This window comes from Natator depressus, chromosome 1 (genome assembly GCF_965152275.1).
Source record: "Natator depressus isolate rNatDep1 chromosome 1, rNatDep2.hap1, whole genome shotgun sequence".
Taxonomy (NCBI): domain Eukaryota; kingdom Metazoa; phylum Chordata; order Testudines; family Cheloniidae; genus Natator; species Natator depressus.
The window spans coordinates 133,050,132-133,070,583 of NC_134234.1; the positions used below are offsets into that span (position 1 = coordinate 133,050,132).

The 20,452-nt window shown below is 41.6% G+C and overlaps 1 protein-coding gene across 2 annotated transcripts in view; it reads left to right on the top strand.

The window, feature by feature from the left end:
- The first annotated feature begins 1,704 nt into the window (after positions 1-1,704).
- The window catches only part of PRPS2 (phosphoribosyl pyrophosphate synthetase 2), a 40,874-nt gene continuing 22,126 nt past the window's right edge, over positions 1,705-20,452 (top strand). Inside the window, exons 1-2 of one of the 2 annotated variants that reach the window (XM_074966744.1) lie at positions 1,705-1,938; positions 19,603-19,786. In XM_074966744.1, coding sequence (XP_074822845.1) covers positions 1,817-1,938; positions 19,603-19,786 — 306 coding nt within the window. In that variant the 5' untranslated portion in view covers positions 1,705-1,816. The remainder of the gene's footprint in view (positions 1,939-19,602; positions 19,787-20,452) is intronic. The other variant, XM_074966748.1, reaches the window with a different exon arrangement.

Below are 20,452 nucleotides of genomic sequence, written 5' to 3' on the forward strand. Positions count from 1 at the left end.
CCAACAAAGAAAACAACAGAACGCCACTAGCCATCACCTTCAGCCCCCAACTAAAACCTCTCCAACGCATCATCAAGGATCTACAACCTATCCTGAAAAATGATCCCTCACTCTCACAGACCTTAAAAAGAAAAGGAATACTTGTGGCACCTTAGAGACTAACAAATTTATCTGAGCATAAGGTTTCGTGAGCTCACAGACCTTGGGAGACAGGCCAGTCCTTGCTTACAGACAGCCCCCCAACCTGAAACAAATACTCACCAGCAACCACACACTACACAACAGAACCACTAACCCAGGAATCTATCCTTGCAACAAAGCCCGATGCCAACTCTGTCTACATATTTATTCAAGTGACACCATCATAGGGCCCAATCACATCAGCCACACCATCAGAGGCTCATTCACCTGCACATCTACCAATGTGATATATGCCAGTGGTCTCCAAACTTTTTTGATAGCACACCCCCAGGGAAAAAATATTTTTGACGCAGGCATGCCGCCGACGAAAAGAAAAGGGAGGGGCCACTGCAGGCGTGCCGCTGAAGACCGGAACAGTGGAAGGAGCTCCACCTGCCGCTGCAGAATCTAAGGTTGAAGAGCTGCCGCAGGCGTGCCGACGGTGCTCCTCCTGGTGTGCACCCACAGGGATCGTCTGGGGAGCGTGCACCCCACTTTGGAGACCACTGATATGTGCCAGCAATGCCCCTCTGCCATGTACATTGGCCAAACCGGACAGTCTCTAGGTAAATAAATGGAATCATCAGGAATCATAACGTTCAAAAACCGGTAGGAGAACACTTCAACCTCTCTGGCCACTCAGTAACAGATTTAAAGGAGTACTTGTGGCACCTTAGAGACTAACACATTTATTTGAGCATAAGCTTTTGTGAGAGCTGTAGCTCACGAAAGCTTATGCTCAAATAAATGTGTTAGTCTCTAAGGTGCCACAAGTACTCCTTTTCTTTTTGCGAATACAGACTAACACGGCTGCTACTCTGAAACCAGATTTAAAGGTGGCAATTTTGCAACAGAAAAGCTTCAAAAACAGACTCCAGCGAGAAACTGCCAAGCTTTAATATGCAAACTAGATGCCATTAACCTGGGTTTGACTAGAGACTGGGAGCGGCTGGGTCATTACATATATTGAATTCATTTCCCCACGTTAAGTATCCTCACGCCTTGTTGTCAACTGCCTAAATGGCCCATCTTGATTGGCACTCCAAACGTTTTTTTCCTCCTGCTAATAATAGCTCATCTTAATTAATTAGCCTCTTACTCCACCTTTTCATGGTCTCGGTATGCACGTATATAATCTTCTTACTATCGGTTCCACTCTATGCAGCCGATGAAGCGGGCTCCCGTAGCCCACGGAAGCTTAGGCTCCAATACACTTGTTCGTCTCTAAGGTGCCGCAAGGGCTCCTGCCCTCATCCACTGCATGCATCTGATGAAGTGAGCTATAGCTCATGAAAGCTTATGCTCAAATAAATGTGTTAGTCTCTAAGGTGCCACAAGTACTCCTGTTCTTTTTGCGGATACAGACTAACACGGCTGTAACACGGCCGTCTACTAACACGGCCTCTCCTCATCCCAACCGCCCCCATACCCAGCCTCCCCGTCACGTGCCCCCTGCCCCGCTCGCCTCTCCCGCCCCGCCCCGTCCTCCTGCCGGCGCGCAGGCGGGGGCGGGCCCGGGGCCGCCCTGTTATTTGACCCGCGCGCGCGCTCGCCGGCTCTCTCCGCCTCCGCCGGGAGCCTCAGCCCGCGCTCTGCTCCCGCCGCCGCCGCCTGCCTCCCTCCCTGCGGCGCGGCCATGCCCAACATCGTGCTCTTCAGCGGCAGCTCGCACCAGGACCTGTCCCAGCGGGTGGCCGAGCGGCTGGGGCTGGAGCTGGGCAAGGTGGTGACCAAGAAATTCAGCAACCAGGAAACCAGGTGACGCAGGCATCGGGGGGCTGGGGGGGAGGTGTTAATGAAGCGGGGGGGCAGGGCCCGCGTTACCTGCTCTCCCCGCCTGCGTGCGTCCCTGGACCTGCCCGCGCCTTCGGGTTCCGGGCCAGCGCCCAGGGCCGTGTCCGGCCTGGTCCCGCCGCTCCCCCGTGCCGCCAGCCCGGGCAAACTGCCCCCCCCCGCCCCGCTGAGCCTGCGCCCTGCCCTGGCGCCGCCACCTGAGCCGTGACAGTTGGCTGCCCCCCCCCCCCCCGCTTGCCGGGCTGCCCCTCCCCCACATCACGCGCGGAGCGGCCCCGGGGTCACCACCTGTGGGATTGAGGGTCCCTGTGTTTCTGTACCAACCCCACACGCTCCCTCCGTGGTGGGAAGCGCGTTATCCAGCCGCCCCCCCCCCGCGTTAGGGGCACTTAAAAATTGCCGGCAGGAAGGATGAACCGAAGCCTTATGGCACCGATGAGGCGGCTAAAAATCACCCCCTTGCTTAGATCTGTTACAGCGTCTTGATATTTGGGGGCGGGGAGGCAGGGAGGAGAAGAAATTGTATTTAAGAGTTGTGTGTCTTAAGCATTTAAGCTTAAGAGTTGTGTGTTACGCAGTGTTGAGGACCCCCTCCCCCCGTTGCTGCGGTGTGTAGGTGTCCCATAAATGAACATCTGTTCCTTGTAAAAAGAGCCTAGTATTTTTCGTTATTGGCTGCTGCTTTCTTTTGCTCCGTTCCTTACTTTGTCTCCTGGAAGGATGCTGCTGGCCTTTCTCTAACCTCCCTTTTAGAGGGAAGGCATATGAATGATTCTGCTGTCAACTAGTAGGTAAATTATCTACAGCTGTTAAATTAACAGTTGAGAGTATGTGGCAGAGAATGCTCTCACTGGAGAACATCATCTTAGGCCTTGTCTACACTACCACTTTACAGCTCTGCAACTTTCTCGCTTGGGGTGTGAAACACCCCCCTGAGGGCTGCAAGTTTGAGTGCTGTAAAGTGGCAGTGTAGACAGTGCACTAGCACTGGTAGCTGAGCTCTGGGCACTGGTAGCTACTCCCCTCATGGGGGTGGGTTTTTTATAGGGCTGGGAGAGCTGTCCCCCAGTGCTGGTGCCGCGACTACACTACCACTTTAACGTTGCTCGTGAAGACATACCCTTAGACTCCTGCTGTAAAGTCCTGCTTGATTGTATCTATTATAGTGGGTTGTGTGACTAAATAGCTATGAGTTTGCATAGTCTAGTATTCTATGAGGTACAGCCTGAAGGGACCTCGAAAGGTCATTTAGTCTAGTCCCCTTCTCTGAGGCAGGACCAAGTAAACCTAGACAATCCCTGACAGATACTTGTCCAATCTGGTCTTAAAACCTTCAATTATGGGATTCCACAACCTCCCTTGGAAGCCTATTCCAGATCTTAACTACCTATGTCGTTAGGTGGTTTTTTGGGTTGTTTTTTTGTTCTTTTACACCTAACCCAAACCTTCCTTGTGGCAGATTAAGCATGTTTCTTTTTGTCCTATCTTCAGTGGGCACGGAGAACGATTGATCGCCGTCCTTTGTACAAGAGCCCTTAATGTATTTGAAGACTGTGATCAGGTCCCCCCTCGTGTTTTCTCAAGACTAAAAGTGCCCAGGTTTTTAACCTTTCATCATAGATCAGGTTTTCTAAACCTTTAATCATTTTTGTTGCTCTCCTTTGGACTCTCCAATTTGTCCACATCTTTCCTAAAGTGTGGTGCCTGCAATTGGACCTAGTACTCCAGCTGTGGCCTGACCAGTGCCAACTAGAGTGGGACAGTTCTCTCCCACCTCTTACATAACTATTCTGGGGTGTATTAAGTGTTCTGTCTCCTGTCCCCCCCCCCCAACAGTTGCATCATATTGTTGACTTTGTGATCCACCATAACCCCTAGATCCTTTTCATCCGTACATCTGCCTAGCCCAGTGGTCCCCAAAATGTGGGGTATGCCATCCTAGGGGGGGCATGGAGGAACATTTGGGGGTGTGGTGAGGCCTGGGTCGGCCCCACTGGGGCGCAAGGAAAGACCACTACTGAGAGCCGCTCTGCCCCCAGCCACAAGTCCAGCCCCGGTCTTGGCCACCAGATCCTGGTCGTGATCCTAGCCATGGCTCTGCTCTCGGCCACAGCTCCCAGTTTGTGGCTCCCGCTCCTGAACCAGGAAGGGTGGTGGGGGGGGGGAGCAGACAAAAAAAGTTAGCCAGTTCTTCCCCAGTTTATATTTGTGCGTTTGATTTTTTCCTTAAGTGTAGTACTTTACACTTGTTTCTATTGAATTTTTCATTTTGTTGATTTTGGACTAATTCTCCAATTTGTGAAGGTCACTTTGAATTCTAAACCCATCCTTGAAAGTGCTTGCAACCCCACCTATCTTAGTGTCATTCACAGATTTTATGAATATATTCTCCACTCCAGTATCCTAGTCAGTAATGAAAATATTGAATAGTACTGGACTCGGGGCTGACCCCTGTGGGGACCCCGCTTGATACATCCTCCCAGTTTGACAGTGGACCATTGATAACTACTCTTTGAGTATGGTCTTTCAACCAGTTGTGAACCTGCTTTATAGTACAGTAGAACCTCCGTTACAAACACCGGAGTTACAAACTAGGGACTGATCAACCTCACAGCTCATTTGGAACCAGAAATACACAATCAGGTAGCAGCAGAGATGGGGGGTAGCAAATACAGTAGGTACTGTTTTAAATGTAAACTGCTAAAACAATAAAGGGAAAAGTTTTATTGTTTTAAAAAAAAAAAGATTTGACATGGTAAGGAAACTGTTTCTGTGCTTGTTTAATTTAAATTAAGATGTTTAAAAGCAGCATTTTTCTTCTGCATATTAAAGTTTCAAAGTCAATGTTCAGTTGTAAACTTTTGAAAAACCACCATAACGTCTTGTTCAGAGTTACGAACAACCTCCATTCCCCAGGTTCTACTAATTTAATCTAGACCATACTTCCCTACTTTGCTGATGCTAATGTTGTGTGGGGCTGTGTCAAAAGCCTTACTAAAATCACATCTGCTTCCACTGTGCGAGTAACCCTGTCAAAGAAGGAAATTAGGTTGGTTTGGCATGTTTAGTTCCTGACAAACCCAATCTGGCTGTTCCTTCTAAGTGCATCCCCGTCATCGTATCCGCTCATTATACTCCACACCTGAACATAGCCATTATATGGACAACATACCCCCATATCTCAACGTCTGTACTTTGACCGGTTAAACTTTCACCCCCAATCGGGGAGATTGCAGATTATGTATTCCTTACGCCACGCATTCCTAAACCAAATTTCGCACCCCTTGATGATCTGTACCTTATTCTCCGATAACCAGAAACTCCTATGCTTAATCTCTGTGTACCGTTTTCTTTTTACTTCAACATTATCTTAATAAAATTATTAAATCTTCTCGGTGCTTACAAGCTGATTGTTTGATTACTTGTTCCAGTATCTTTTCCAGTGTTGAAGTTTGGCTAACTGGTCTATAATTCCCTTGGTCCTCTTTGTTCCCCTTTTTAAAGATAGGTAGTGTTTGCCCTTTTTCAGTGCTCTAGTACCTCACCTGTCCTATGAGTTCTGGGAGATAATGGGTAACAGTTCCCAGATTGCTTTTGTTAGTTCCACAGGTACTCTAGGATGAATGTCATCAGACCCTGCTGACTTGAATACATCTAACTTACCTAAATATTCTTTAACCTGTTTAACTATTTTGGCTTGCATTCCTTCCCCTCTTATTGTTATAGTGTTGCATATCTGGCCACTATTACCTTTTCTAGTAAAGTTTGAAGCAAAATAGGCATTAAACTCGTCAGTTTTCTTGTTGTCATCAGTTAACTCTCCTCGTCTGCTAATTAGGGGGCCTACACTTTCCTTCATCTTTCTCTTGTTCCTAATTTATTAAATAACCTCTTCTTATTGCCCTTTGTGTCCCTTGCAGAGAGTAACTCATTTTGTGCCTTATCCTTAGATTTTGCCCATACATGCTTGTGCTATTCTTTTGTACTCCTTGGCAGTTTGTCCATGTTTTCACTTTTTGTAGGATTCCTTTTTTGATTTTTCAGATCGTTAAAGAGATCCTGTTGTAACAATATTGGCCTCTTACTATTATTCCTCTTTCCTTTGCAACAGGATAGTTTTCAATTGTGCCTTTAATATTGTCATCCTGAGAAACTGCCCGCTCTCTTGATCTCCTTCTTTGCTTAGATTTTCTTCCCATGAGACCTTACCTACCAGTTCTCTGAGTCTGCTTTGTAGGGAACCTTTGGGTTTATTTTCTAAAATGATCATGAGGAAAAGAACACTGATTTCTCATTTTGTATAAACAAAACCTAAATTGTACCAGAAGCATATCTTCCTGAAACTTATTGCATATAACAGTAATCCTCTTTCTGTATTAGTTTTTTTAAGTTTTGCTTTAAGTAAGTAAGTAAATGTGCGTTATTACAGAACACATTACACAGAAGTCAATAATTAAACAATTGACTCAATATTAAAATACTCAATCTTATCCCATAAAAGAACCTCAGACTCTTTTCACACAACACTAAGGCAAAAACCTGTGTAAATAGGTAGATAAGCCTTGCCCTCAGGGTCAACTAACTCATGTTCAGCTATGGCAGCAAGTCCCATGGATGAAAGACCTTAACTATAAATTCATTGCTGCTGTTCAGTTAAGTCTTTTCAAAAATATGTGCATACATGCTTTTGTGTGCAGGTCAGCTGATATGCTTATGTAACCCCTGACTTGCAAATGAAGCATATGAAAATCATATTGGCTATACAATCTGGAGGAAAAAAAATGCCCCCAAATCTTCAGTCTTCCTGAGAACCACAGTTAGAGCTCTGCTTGCAGGATAGAATATGGGTAAATGGGCACACTAAAGTTTTTTTGTTCTGTTTTTAACTATCTTAATAGAAAATACACATAGGGTAGCCAAACCCCAATCTTTAGTGTTTTGAATGTCAGTGCTAACAATTTGGATTGTATCCAGAAATTAATATTATCTGAGCCCTGAAAGGGACATTGTGTGGCAGTGACATTTTGTACACCATGAAATTTCTGAAAGGTCTGAATCTGTAGCTCCCAAGTAGAGTACATTGCAATATTTCAATATAGAGGTGACTAGAAAGAGGACCATTCGAGAGGTGGGTAGTAGGGAAGATGTATGGTAAAAATACTGTTTATAGTTGAAACATACACTTTCAACTTCTGTGGAGAACATCAGTGTGTTAAACTGAAATTTAATCTAAAACCAAAGGAAGCATTTTCATATACTAGAAAAAAGTGGGCACTCTTTCACAAGAAACTTCTGTAGGGATCTTCAGCCTAATTTCTATGAAACAGTCAATTAAGGTTCAGAAGTGAATATAATTTAAAGATAAATAACCTGAACTTGGTTAATATCTATGCTGTAGAAATAGGTGACAGAAGCGCCTTTGAGGTTACCTATTCTGTTTAGGTGTAAGGATCAAACCTCTTTGAAGGTGAATGCTCTGTGGTTCTTGATCAGCTTGTTGTTAAATCTGAATTTCAGGACAACAAGAAGTGTAAGAACAGTTCAGCAATTGTTGGTCAGCTCCTGATCTAAACAGAGCTTTGAGATTTTTGTAATGTTAAACTTTTATTTTCTACATGCACCTCTTACCCCCACATATGAAGATACTGGATATTGATTTCTAATATTAAATGAAAGTGTTATTGAATGAGATCTGGATGAAAGACCTCTATGATGATGATCCTGTGTACTTAATTTTGGATTTTAGTGTTCGTTCTCCATTGACAGGGTCGTTATGAATTAACAACTTCATCTTCAAAAAATAACTATTCCCAGTATGGAAAATAACACACTGTAAAATGTATTATTATTGTTTCATCACACCACCTACCCTCTCAAAGACCAGTAAGGACTATATTAAAAAAAATCACCACTGGAAAAAACCAGTACATCAATAATTGAATTTGATTAGGTGGTGATTGTGTCTGGGAGTTGAGTTGTGGGCCCTGTAAGAGTGGCAAGTGTGCTGTGGGCAGCCAAAATTTTAATATATTGCATTCATAAAACTATTTAAAATGTAGACAATCATATTCCATATTAAAATAGTTTTATCAGCCATATCTAGTTTTGCAGGTCATATAGATACACACAGAATTATTTAAGAAGATTAAGATTTCAGAGTTAAGCATTCAGCAGTTAGTAAATGCCATAATTAAGGTTGCTTGGGTCATGTGATCATGTAATTAATGACTATCATAATGCACAAGGACAGATTTTTAAGGCTGTACAATCATGAAAGCAGGAGGAGGGCAACCCTGCCACTAAGTGTGGGGCTAGGCCACAGGAAGGTCCTGTGTCATAATGTGCTTAAAATCCTGATTGCCTTAATTTGGGCTGTAAATATATAAGAATACTTGGAGTGGTGGTGGAACAGAAGCCTTGCATATGGAAAAGAGGAGTGTAGTGAAATATGAACGCTCCATTTTTGAAGGCTTTCTTTGCAGTCTTAATGGTTAGCGACTTTATTTATTTTTTTAAAAAGTAAAGAAGAGATGAGAGGTGTCTCTCTGCTTTCCCCTTCCCCAAGCCAACTAATCTCCCATGAAGACATGTCCCATACTCTGGGACACACTGGATAGGAGCACAAGTCAAAAGGTTCTATTTCTGGATCTGCACCAAATCTCTGAACATTTGTGCCTGAAATTACTCAGCTGTAAAATTGAACTAAAATCTACTGTGCTTCTCATGGGTATGTCAAAATACTATCATTTGTAAAATGACTAAGATTCTCAGAAGGGTACAAAAGGCCAGATTTTAAAGGTATTAGGTGCCTTTGAGATTTTTTTCAAAAGCACCTAAAGGGCCTAACTCCCATTAATTTAAATGGGAGTAAGGCACCTAGGTGCCTTAAGTGACTTTGGACTGAGCCATTTTCGAACGTGAACAAGGCACTTAAGAGCCAGAGTCTCACTGGGGATTTAGACTCCAAATTGCCTAAGTCACTCTTGAAATAGAACCTAAACACTCCTGAAAATGTTACCTTAGTTTTGTTTTTAATTATGTGACTTAAGGTGGATCCTACAATCCTGTACTTTAATCTGTTTTCAAATACGTGCATCTCTTCCCCCCCCCCCCGTTCTGCCACAGGATTTTTACACATTTTAACATTTTGATTAAATCCCCATCAATGCTAATTCTGCTTGGAACATACAATGTATCAAAATATTTCAATATCTCCCTGATTTTGAGTTCCCTTGAGTAATGATTGCATGCTTCAGCCCTTCGACTAATGCAAAAGGTGTGTGTAAGGATGGTTCACAAGCCTTCGCTTGTAGTCCCATTGAAGTTATGGTGAAGTTTGCAGTGAGTAAAGTTAAACGTGGCACAAGTCTTTTCAGTATTGTGGTCCAGGAGAACAGTGAAAATTTGTTCTTGTACCTTGTGCCTACTTGTTACAAGTAGTTGTAGAAAACTGCATACTCCACTCCTGGGAGAATTCTGTGCAATGCATGCGCACAGAATTCATGTCCCCCAGAGATTTCTTTGCTTCCCCACAGAAAAATGGGGCACCTGGCGGAGATGTAAATCAGTGCGGGGGAGACATCAGACGTCCCTCTTGCTGTCTGTTGTGGCATGCTGGGTGTGGAGGGGTAGGGCTTCAGGTTGTTTGGAGGTAAGTGTGATGCAGGCTTTGTCCCCTCATAGCAGAAAATATAGCAGCCTGCCTGCATAGTTGTTAATGTTTCTATTGTTAGTGAATTGTTCCCATTCTTAGTCAGTTCCTCCAGGAGCATAAAATACATGTAAAAATTGTAAGGCTCCTTTACATTGCCAGAGCGGCGTAAAGGAGCCTTATTGTAAATGACAGTCCTCAGCTAAGAAGATCTGTGCTGTCTCACTTTTGACCTGTGCCACAGTGGGGCAATGGTGTTCGATTACAGCTCAGGATCTTTTACTTAGTCATTTTAAAAAAAAAAAAACAAAAAAAAGTTTATCAAGCAGTCAATAAAATGACAGGACAGTCCAAACCAAGCACTTCTCAAAGTAATCAGCCAGGTCCAGATGAAGTTACAAAAAGGGATATTCATTCTTTTGCACAACGTGAACAGCCATCACGACGTGCATCAAAAAATGGCTTTATCAGCTTCTCGTGCTTGAGAATTCCCTACAAAACTGCATGTGGATGGGGACAAATTATTTTGCACATCCTGCAATGTTCTCAGTTTGAATCTGGCATTTTGAGAGCAGTAAGCCTTGTACTATTAAAGCATTTAACCTTCAGGAAGAACTGCAGATATCTCTTTAGTTCTTATCTAGAGCTCCTTTCAGAAAGCACCTCCTAGTTCTTCAAATTTAGGGAGGCAGAAAATTTACCTCCTGTTGAAAAACTTGCCTGTCTAGATCTCTTTTTAAAGAGGTATTCCACAAAGCTTCTGAAAAGCTTAACAAATATTTGTCATTTGGACAACCAGGTCTGAATTATCTGAAGGCTTGTAAGTTATTTGATCCTCCTTATGTTTATATCCTGCCAGAATACTGAGTATTTTCAAGCAATATCTCGTTTTTTTTTCTTCCTGAACAAGAGCGAGAAAAAAGATTGCCCCTGAAGCTATGTCTACCTATTTCTGTAGACCTCCAAGTGTTTTGGCTTTCAGTGAAGGAGAGAATTCTAAATATTGCCAAGCTGGCCTTGAATTGTGTAAATGCTGTCTCAAACTTAGCAGATGCAGAGAGAGGTTTTTCACTGAAGAACCTGATCCTTTCTGCCAGAAGGAAATTACTAAGTGAGAAAAACTTGAAAGCTTTGTTTTCTGCACTATAAACGAAAATACTAGATTGTACTGAAATGGAGGATAATGATTAGCAAAGACGTATGACTTTCATGTGCAAAAGCCTGAGCAATTTAAAAGGACATTCTACTTTATTTTAGGTATTGCTGTTTGGTGTTTTATAATGTAATTTAAATGAAAATACAGGATTATCACTGGAATGCAGGCTATTTGGTTACCAAGTATTTGTAACTTAACTTTCATGTATTTAGGAAATGGTGAATAGTTATTGTAACTTTTTTCTGTATTGTAGTCTAAATTACCAGAATAATTGAATCTGATTTGATTATATTGCATTATTTTGTCAAAGTACGGAGAATTTTTAATATTTTGGTGCAGAATTCGACCAGGGGTAATGCCACAAGTGCTACAAATTCTAAGCAGATGGGTGAAGCATAAAGCTGCATCTAGGACTTTGGTTGGTTTGTTTGTAATCTACTGTGAAAGATATCACTAAGGTAAAATTACTCCGTGAGAGTCAACAATCTGTGTGAGAAGTTTAGGTAAACAGAGAGTTACCAAATAGTTGAATTTGATTAAACTACCCAAAACTAACATAGTTGTAATGTTAGTGCAAAGGCATGGATCTTGCCCCTTCTGTACATCCTCACTAAATTACATTGTGTAAGCATAAACAATCCAAAATGGATTAATTAGTAATTAGGCCCTGATACATCTACAAAAGTCACTTTATTCCAGTAATATATCTAGGCTTTTCAGAATTCAGCTATTTTTCATTTTGACTGGGTATCTATTTTTAAGCATTTTTTCTATTTTAATTTTAACAGTTGTGGGATGTTATGGGAGGCGATCAGACAATTTAATGTCAAATATTGATTCAAAAAAGTTTTTAGAACTGCTAAAACAAACTGTCAACGTCACATGTCAAAATACACACGGTGAATATCCCTAAGCTCTTGTTTTCAAGCAGCATTTCTCTTTGCTTGTCTATACATTTTGATTATTTATGGAAATATGTTTTTGTTTTGCGCATGTACAATGAAGTAGGTATTTGTTGTTTTACCAACTAAAAATCTAATACTTTCAAGCCCAAGTATATCTAGGGTATCTGTTACAAAATCTCACTTGTGTTAGCTTAGTATTTTAAGGAAAAAAGTGTCTACTGATTTCATTCCTGCTCTATTTCTGTGCTGTTGTACTTCTCATTTGTCTTCACAATAGATGGTTTTATTGAATCTTTCTAGGAACTTTGTATACACTTGTGTGTAAACTGAAGACACCAAGAATTAGACAAACAACTGACAGAAGATCATACTTCTCTGAAGAAAAATTCTGACTAATTTATCCTTTATTAAATTGCTGTATAGTGGCTAAGGAATGAGCTGCATATCCAATCTGATTAGTTGTTGCTGTCTCACACTTCAATACTGAACTTTGAGAAGGTAAACATTGAGGGTACTAACATGTTGCATGACTGTCTTCAGCTAGCTGTGAGAGAACCCTCTTGTAGGCAATCATACTTTTTCACCTATAATTCTGTGGTACCTATAATTAGATCAGGGTGGCCAAACTTAATGGCCCTTCGAGCCACATATTTCAATCTTCAAAGTTCGAGGGCTGGGGCACACCTGCCAGGGCTTCAGCCCCACTCCTGCTGAAGACCTGGGCCCTGGTAGGTGTGCCTCGCAGGGCAGAAGCTTCTATTGCACTACCCCACTCAAAGGCGGAGGTCCTGAGCGCGCTCCCTTCCCCTAGTCTGGTAGGTGGAGAATGGAGGGTCTTTAATGGTAAAAGCCGCATGTGGCTTGTGAGCCACAGTTTGGCCACCCCTGAATTAGATGATCACGAAGTACTATGAAAACATTAATTTCAGCCTGATTTCAGTCCTTAAATCTTTGTGTGCACGTTGCTGCAGAGATTTGCGTACACATGGCCTAACAGCTCACACTTACGCCTACAAAATAAGTGTGTATTTCTGAGGTGAAAAACATGGCCTCAAATCTCTATACACTTTGAGTGAAGGAAACGTTATTCTCATTTCCAAATGGGTCAGTAGGTTTAAAGGTTGTGGCTAGCTGAAGGACATTGGTAAGCAACAGTCATTAGCATACTGAGAGAGAGAACAGAGGCAACGTGGCTCCCAGTGCTATGTTCTTTCCAGGTGTTCTCAAACTTCATTGCACCACAGCCACTGTCTGACCACAAAATTACTATATGACCCCCAGGCAGAGAGCCTGTAACCTTGGGCTTCGGCCCTGCATCGAGGGGCTCAGGCTTCAGCCCCAGCAAGTCTAAGCTAGCCCTGGTGACCCCATTAAAATGGGGTCGTGACCCACTTTGGGGTCCCAACCCACAGTTTGAGAACTGCTGCTCTAATCACTGGAATATACTTCTCCCAAAGGTATATACGTACAGAATGCATAAGCTACGTTATTGGACTCATGTGAGCTGTTCTATCTTAATGAAGTATTTTAGTAATGGCCATAAAGAAAGTTAAAATGTTATAATACACTGTCTTCTACATGTAGTAAAAATGAATACACTTCATTTAAAAAATTTTCCCCAACTACATAACTATTTACAAATTATTGATTACTTGTAAGTGCTACAATCTTTCTTCCACTAAACCTTCTCTCTGTCATTCTGAGAATTTCTCAAGTTTGGCAATATCTCCTTTTTACATTTCACTTATTCCTTCTCTTTCCCTTGTGTAATAATTCTCCTGATAGGCATAAAAATAAGTCTTTAACTTTAAAGATGTTGTTCAGAAGAAATGTTACAGGGTATTTGCACATGGTGATATTAGGAACCATTTTCCTAATCTCCTTCAGACCTATCCCAAAGTTCTCACATGCTAGGGCAACACGTGTTTGTTTTGTTTAAGCTGTTTTCAGCAAGAGCACTGAGTCAAAGCTGTGGTGATTTCTTTATTGATCATTTACCATGTTCTTGGGGGGCGGGGAATATCCTTATTCAGCACTTACAAGTGGACCTTAGGTGGCCATTGCTGAAATTTGTTCATACATTTTTATTATATTTGTTTTGTCTTTTGTTATTTTCTCAAGGGTATGAGAGAAGTCTACTTTAGAGCTAGATTAGTAGGGTGAGCACAAACACAATGTGGTTTTTTTAATGGCGCTTGGATATTTGGATACTTGATGTACATGTGTCACTGTTGTCCCTGCCTAAACTGATGCTCCCATCTGCTAACATGAAATTAATTTTTATTATAGGTGGGGCCTTGTCATAAACATAAAGGGAAGGGTAAACCCCTTTAAAATCCCTCCTGGCTAGAGGAAAAACTCCTCTCACCTGTAAAGGGTTAAGAAGCTAAAGGTAACCTCGTTGGCACCTGACCAAAATGACCAATGAGGAGACAAGATACTTTCAAAAGCTGGGAGGAGGGAGAGAAACAAAGGGTCTGTGTGTCTTTCTTTATGCTGTCTTTGCCGGGGATAGACCAGGAATGGAGTCTTAGAACTTTTAGTAAGTAAGCTAGCTAGGTACATGTTAGATTATGGTTTCTTTAAATGGCTGAGCAAAGAATTGTGCTGAATAGAATAACTATTTCTGTCTGTATCTTTTTTGTAACTTAAGGTTTTGCCTAAAGGGGTTCTCTATGTTTTGAATCTAATTACCCTGTAAGGTATCTACCATCCTGATTTTACAGGGTGGATTTCTTTATTTCTATTTACTTCTATTTCTATTAAAAGTCTTCTTGTAAGAAAACTGAATGCTTTTTTTCATTGTTCTCAAATCCAAGGGTTTGGGTCTGTGGTCACCTATGCAAATTGGTGAGGCTTTTTATCCAACATTTCCCTGGAAAGGGGGGGTGCAAGTGTTCGGAGGATTGTTCATTGTTCTTAAGATCCAAGGGTCTGGGTCTGTAGTCACCTAGGCAAATTGGTGAGGCTTTTTACCAAACCTTGTCCAGAAAGTGGGGTGCAAGGTTTTGGGAAGTATTTTGGGGGGAAAGACATGTCCAAACAGCTCTTCCCCAGTAACCAGTATTTGTTTGGTGGTGGTAGCGGCCAATCCAAGGACAAAGGGTGGAATATTTTGTACCTTGGGGAAGTTAAGCTTAGGAGGTTTTCATGCAGGTCCCCACATCTGTACCCTAGAGTTCAGAGTGGGGGAGGAACCTTGACAGGCCTATATTATCATTCTAGGCTCTTCAGCCCATTTCCCTCCTCCCCCCCCCCGCTTGATTAGTTCCACCTATCCCTTCCATCTGTCTCTTCTCCACCCTGGCATTACCATCACTATCATTTAAGGTTGCTTGACACTTCCCATTATAAGGCACTGTCTTCAATTGTTTATAACTTTGTCAGACTTTAACCATTTAGGATGAAATGTTATATGCTGGGTGTCTGCTTTAGGGTGAATTTTTTTGTGTGTGGAAATTGCAGCCAAAATGGTTCTGAGAATGAGGCTAGGAAAAAATATTGTTTTGTCTGTTATAGAATTCTGGCAACCTTTCTTTTAAACAGTCCTAGTTTCCCCCATGCTTTGGAGCAGGGACTTGAAATTTGATAGTGTGGCCTCTTTGAGGGATGTGCCTTTCCCATCCCCATGAAAATTCTCCCAAATATTGGCCAAGTTATAAGCCTTTGAAAATTCTTGGTTTGCATATGACCAGTAGAGACTTGGTAGAGCTTACAAGCTAATTACCAAAGATTCCATCCACGCAGAGTGTGCTCAAGCTTCTCACAGCTATTAGTGTTGACCAGAGTTCATGTGCCATGCCTGCAGAGTGAAAATGCATGAACCTTCTTCCTCAGGGTTACAGGGTGAAGCCAGACCTTCCCTGTAATGACTGCTCTGGTTTGGGACTGGGCACTGGAATTGACAGGAGGAAGTGTCTGTCTCCTGTACTGTCAATGATCCTCCCGCCTGCTGGTGCCCAGGTAGCATAGAGGAGGAAGCAGTCCATCAAATGCAGAAGGGAGGGAAAGAAGTAGATTAGGACAAGGAGTCTGGTGAGACTGGGACTGGAGGATGGTGGGGGAAGGTCCTGGGGCATGGGGGATCTTTAGGATTGGGTTGGGAAGCCTGAGGGGTGGAGACTGGGATTGGGTAGGCAAGGAGAATGGGACTGGGATGAGGAGCTGGGGCGGAGAAGAGACAAGAGACAGGGACAGATGGAGGGGATAGGTGGAACTAGTCAAGCTGGGGAAGGTGGGGGGGAAACAGGCTGAAGATCCTAGAATGGAACCCAAGATTCTGCAGTCTCACTGTTCCTCTGCTGTCACCACATATCTGTGAAACCCACTGACCCATCTGCCTCTAATGCCGGGCCGCATAGAAGATGAAACCTACTATTGCTGTCAGTTAGTCTGGTAGCTCAAGTGACTGAGGCCTATAGTGGATCTAAACATCAGTATGATGCCCCCAGTGGGATTTCTGTTTTACCATTTTGCCTTTTTTAAAAACCTAGGAAATTGCACACCAAACAGTGATGTTAAAAGAACACTAAATTTGCGTAGTCAAGCACACAAAAGTTAGAAAATTCCAGATTTAAGGTTGCCTGTGCATTCTTAAATCAGACCTGATGTGCATATGCATTATGCTGCAGTCTTTAATTACATGTTCACTTCCTGTTTTTCCACAGGACCCCTGCTTTTAGTGCACAGAATGGGGCCACACATTGAACAGTGAGGAGAAAACAAAATATTGAATAGTGAGCACAGTCCATTCTGTTTGTAATGTTCATGTGTGTATACATGCAATACAAGGTGTACCTATCCTTGTTGTAGGTGCTTTATGACACATTTTAAAAAAACCCAAAAACTACAGTACACCCTCGCTATAATAAACCTGTTGGGATTCAAGCCTTTTGTCTGTTTATAGCCAGGGGTTCGTTACAGTGAAAGGACAGTCAAAACACGAATGATAAACTGCTGGAGTAAGTTAATGAAATCACTTTGGATAAAGGTGTTAGCTAAATTAATAACATAACTACTTGTGACATGCATCCTGTACTGTTAATTTATTGAGGAACACACAAACACAAATCCCAAATTGAAACGGAACATTCAAAACCAGTCGAACATTTTCAGTTTTGGTTCAATTAAAAAAATTCTAAACATTAAATTTTTTTTTTTTTTTAGAATTGAGACTTATCAGTTTTGCTTTGCCATGCTGGTTGCATGGAAGCTCTCTGAGCCAATATCCGCATTTGACAGAGTTGTAAGATATTTATTGCCTCAACCTGTATTTCCATCCATGCAATAGCAGTCTCTAACCCCTGTACTACCTCAGATGCAAATGGGGCAGGGGGCACTGATTCATCTGCCTCCTTAATTTCATTTTTCTGGGTATTTGACATCTCTCGCCCCCTCCCCCCCCGCCCCTCTCCCAACACTTCGGCAATGATGTCTTCATCTGTCAGCATGGTGATCACTGTACACTTATCTACATGAAGCCAGTCATTCACTACAGCTTCAGGATCCTCTACTCCAATGGTTCTCAACCAGGGGTATGCGTACCCCTGGGGGTACACAGAGGTCTTTCAGAGGGACAACTCTATATTTGCCTAGTTTTACAACAGGCTACCTAAAAAGCACTAGTGAAGTCAGTACAAACTAAAATTTCATACAGTGACTTGTTTATAGTGCTCTATACACTGAAATGTAAGTGCAATATTTATACTGATTTCTTACAATAAAGTAAGCAATTTTTCAGTTATAGTTAGCGGTGACAATTTTGTACTTTTATGTCTGATTTTGTAAGCAAGAAGTTTTTAAGTGAGGTGGAAACTTTGGGTATGCAAGACAAATCAATCCAGAAAGTCTGGAAAGGTTGAGAGCCACTGCTCTACTCCATCCAGCAAATGAAAGTATCCGGATATCCAGCAGAAGCTAGTCGTTGTTGTTTTCCAGTTGTGCATGCATGTTCAACATCCAGTACTGTACTGTAGATGGGATCTAGGTACAGGTTTGTTAGACTAAGATTTGTAATTATCAATTATGATATAGTGAGGGTCTATACTTCTACAGTCCTCATAATTATAATAAAGCATCTGAAAATATAGTTATGATTTTATGGTCTCCCACCAGAGTCATCCTTCTTTCTTGCAGTTACAGAAAACAAATGGGTCAGTCTGAAGGGTGGTGAACTAGGACTAGGGTGAGTTCCCAGGCTATACGGCCTCATGAAACTGACTTCTCCCTCTAGTCTTTTATGAGCAGGGCTTCAGCTCCTTGTGATTGCATTTGTGGCAGTGTGGCTAGGACATTTGAAGCTTTATAAATGACTGGCTCATTGGGTTATGAACCCGAATATAGACATGGATTTAAATGGGCTGATAGAAAAAGTACTTCCTGCATGGTAATACTAAGACAAGAATACTATGTTGTGTATGCTTAAAGAAGAGAGAGACAAGGTGTTGAGGCTATATAGCTATAAACTTTTTTTTTCAATTGGACTGACTTCTGTAAGTGAGAGAGACAAGCCTTCGATCTTACAGAGAACTGCTCTTTAGGTCTAGGAAATTTATTCAGAGTGACACTGAGGAAGAGCTCTGTGTAAGCTCTACAGCTTCTCTCACTAACAGAAGTTGACCCAATAAAAAAATATTACCTCACCCACCTTTTCTCTCACATCCTGGGATTGACATGACTACACCAACACTGTGTTAAGTTAATGTCTGATTAGTACTGTACCATGTAGAAGGTCTCTGTTTGGTTCAAGAGTTTGATTTCTTGCCCTTTAGGCTTGTAGGGAGCAAAAGTATTGTACTGTTCCATGCTCAGCCTATCATATTTTTTAAAAATTTGCTTTCCCCTCTTAAATCAGCTTTAGCTGTGGTAGAGGATGTCATACATTGCATGCTGCAGTTTCTTGGGAAGCATAAGGCATTAATTTTGTGTAAAAACTGAACGTTGTAAATCTGTGGAAGACGGGAGAGTAAAATAAAGGGAACCTCTTGTGTTCCAGTGTAGAGAAACAAAGAAAGCAAACCCAGTTTAAAAAAGAAAAAGCAGGCTGTTTTTAAGCATTTTCAATTATGAGCTGAAGTAAAAGCTTCTTTTACCTGCATTTGAGAACAGTATCCATTTCTTGATTTGAATGGTGTGTTTTAGTGTGGAGGAAAAAATTTTTTGTTTTTTATAAAGCTGTCTAGAGGCAAATATTTTCTCTAGCTAAAGAAACAAATGGAGTGGAGTGATTAAAACATCTAACAAGATCTTTTAGTGCTCCAAACTTCCTTTGGAGACGGCAATGAGACCATGTAAAACAGGTTAAGATTTTCTTTTCACTGTCTACACTACCACTTATGTCAGCATAATTTATGTGACTTAGGTTGGTGTAACTTCTGTTGCTCAGGGGGGTGGCTTATTCATACCCCTAAGTGCCAATGTGAACAGTGCTATGTCAGATGAAGAGCTTCTCCTACTGATATAGCTACTGCCACTCATTGGAGTTGGATTAATTAAGTCAACGGGGGAGCTCTATCCTGTTGTCTTAAAGTGGCCACACTAAAGAGCTTACAGTGGTGCTGCTGTAAACTTTCTACTGTAGTGATAGCCTCAGTGTTTCACTGAATGAGAGTGACTTCTGCTCTTTATCAACAATAATTATTTTATGCAGCTTGGTATAAACCTTTTAGGTGGTGAATTTAGAGTAAAATAGCAAAGTTGAGATTTTGTTTTTGCAGTAGACATAGTAAAATGTACTGTATGTGCTAAATGAACAATTATATAATCTATACATATTGGACTATTAGAACTACCGAGAGCTATTAGTAGTTTTCTTTTTAAAAATCCATTTCATGAACTCAGAATTGTTTGATCCTAGAATTCTTTCTTCTGTTTAAGTACTTTAAATAATTCATTGGCCCAACCTTACTCTTTTTCAGTGTAGAGATTGGTGAAAGTGTGAGAGGGGAAGATGTGTATATTATCCAGAGTGGCTGTGGAGAAATCAATGATAACTTGATGGAACTTCTCATAATGATCAATGCTTGCAAGATTGCATCATCGTCCAGAGTGACTGCAGTAATTCCATGTTTTCCATATGCCAGGCAAGATAAGAAAGACAAGGTAGGTGAGGTGTGAAATTACAAAGCCAATATCAAACTACACTCTAATTTCTTTCCCATTTGTCCCAATCAAAATTTTTAAAGCTAATCAGGGAGGGGATAGCTCAGTGGTTTGAGCATTGGCCTGCTAAACCCAGGGTTGTGAGTTCAATCCTTGAGGGGGCCATTTAGGGATCTGGGGCAAAAAAAAAAATTGGGGATTGTGCAGGGGTTGGACTAGATGATCTCCTGAGGTCCCTTCCAACTCTGATATTCTATGAATACTTTTGTAAATGCTTCTAGGAGACTGACCAGACTTCTTTACATTGCCAATATTTGCCTTTCTCAAAAATTATGTAATCCTTAAAGGACTGTTGGTAACCAAAATGAGTAAGACAAGCCATTACATTATTCTTATATTTTGATAGACAATTTCAGCTAGCATTCTGTTCACAGGTGCAGGTATTGTGTTTTTTCAGTCTTCTAGTTTGGAAAACTCCTACAACAAGTTAACTTCAGTTTTGAGGGCTATATTGTTTTGGAGAGTCTGTCTGTAATTCAACACTTCTGTACATTAAAAGAGAAGAGTATACCCTTTCTAAACTAATTCAGTTGTTACATTTTAATAAATAAATACTTAAACGCATGATATATTTTATTAAACATAATAGAGGTCATAGAGATGTAG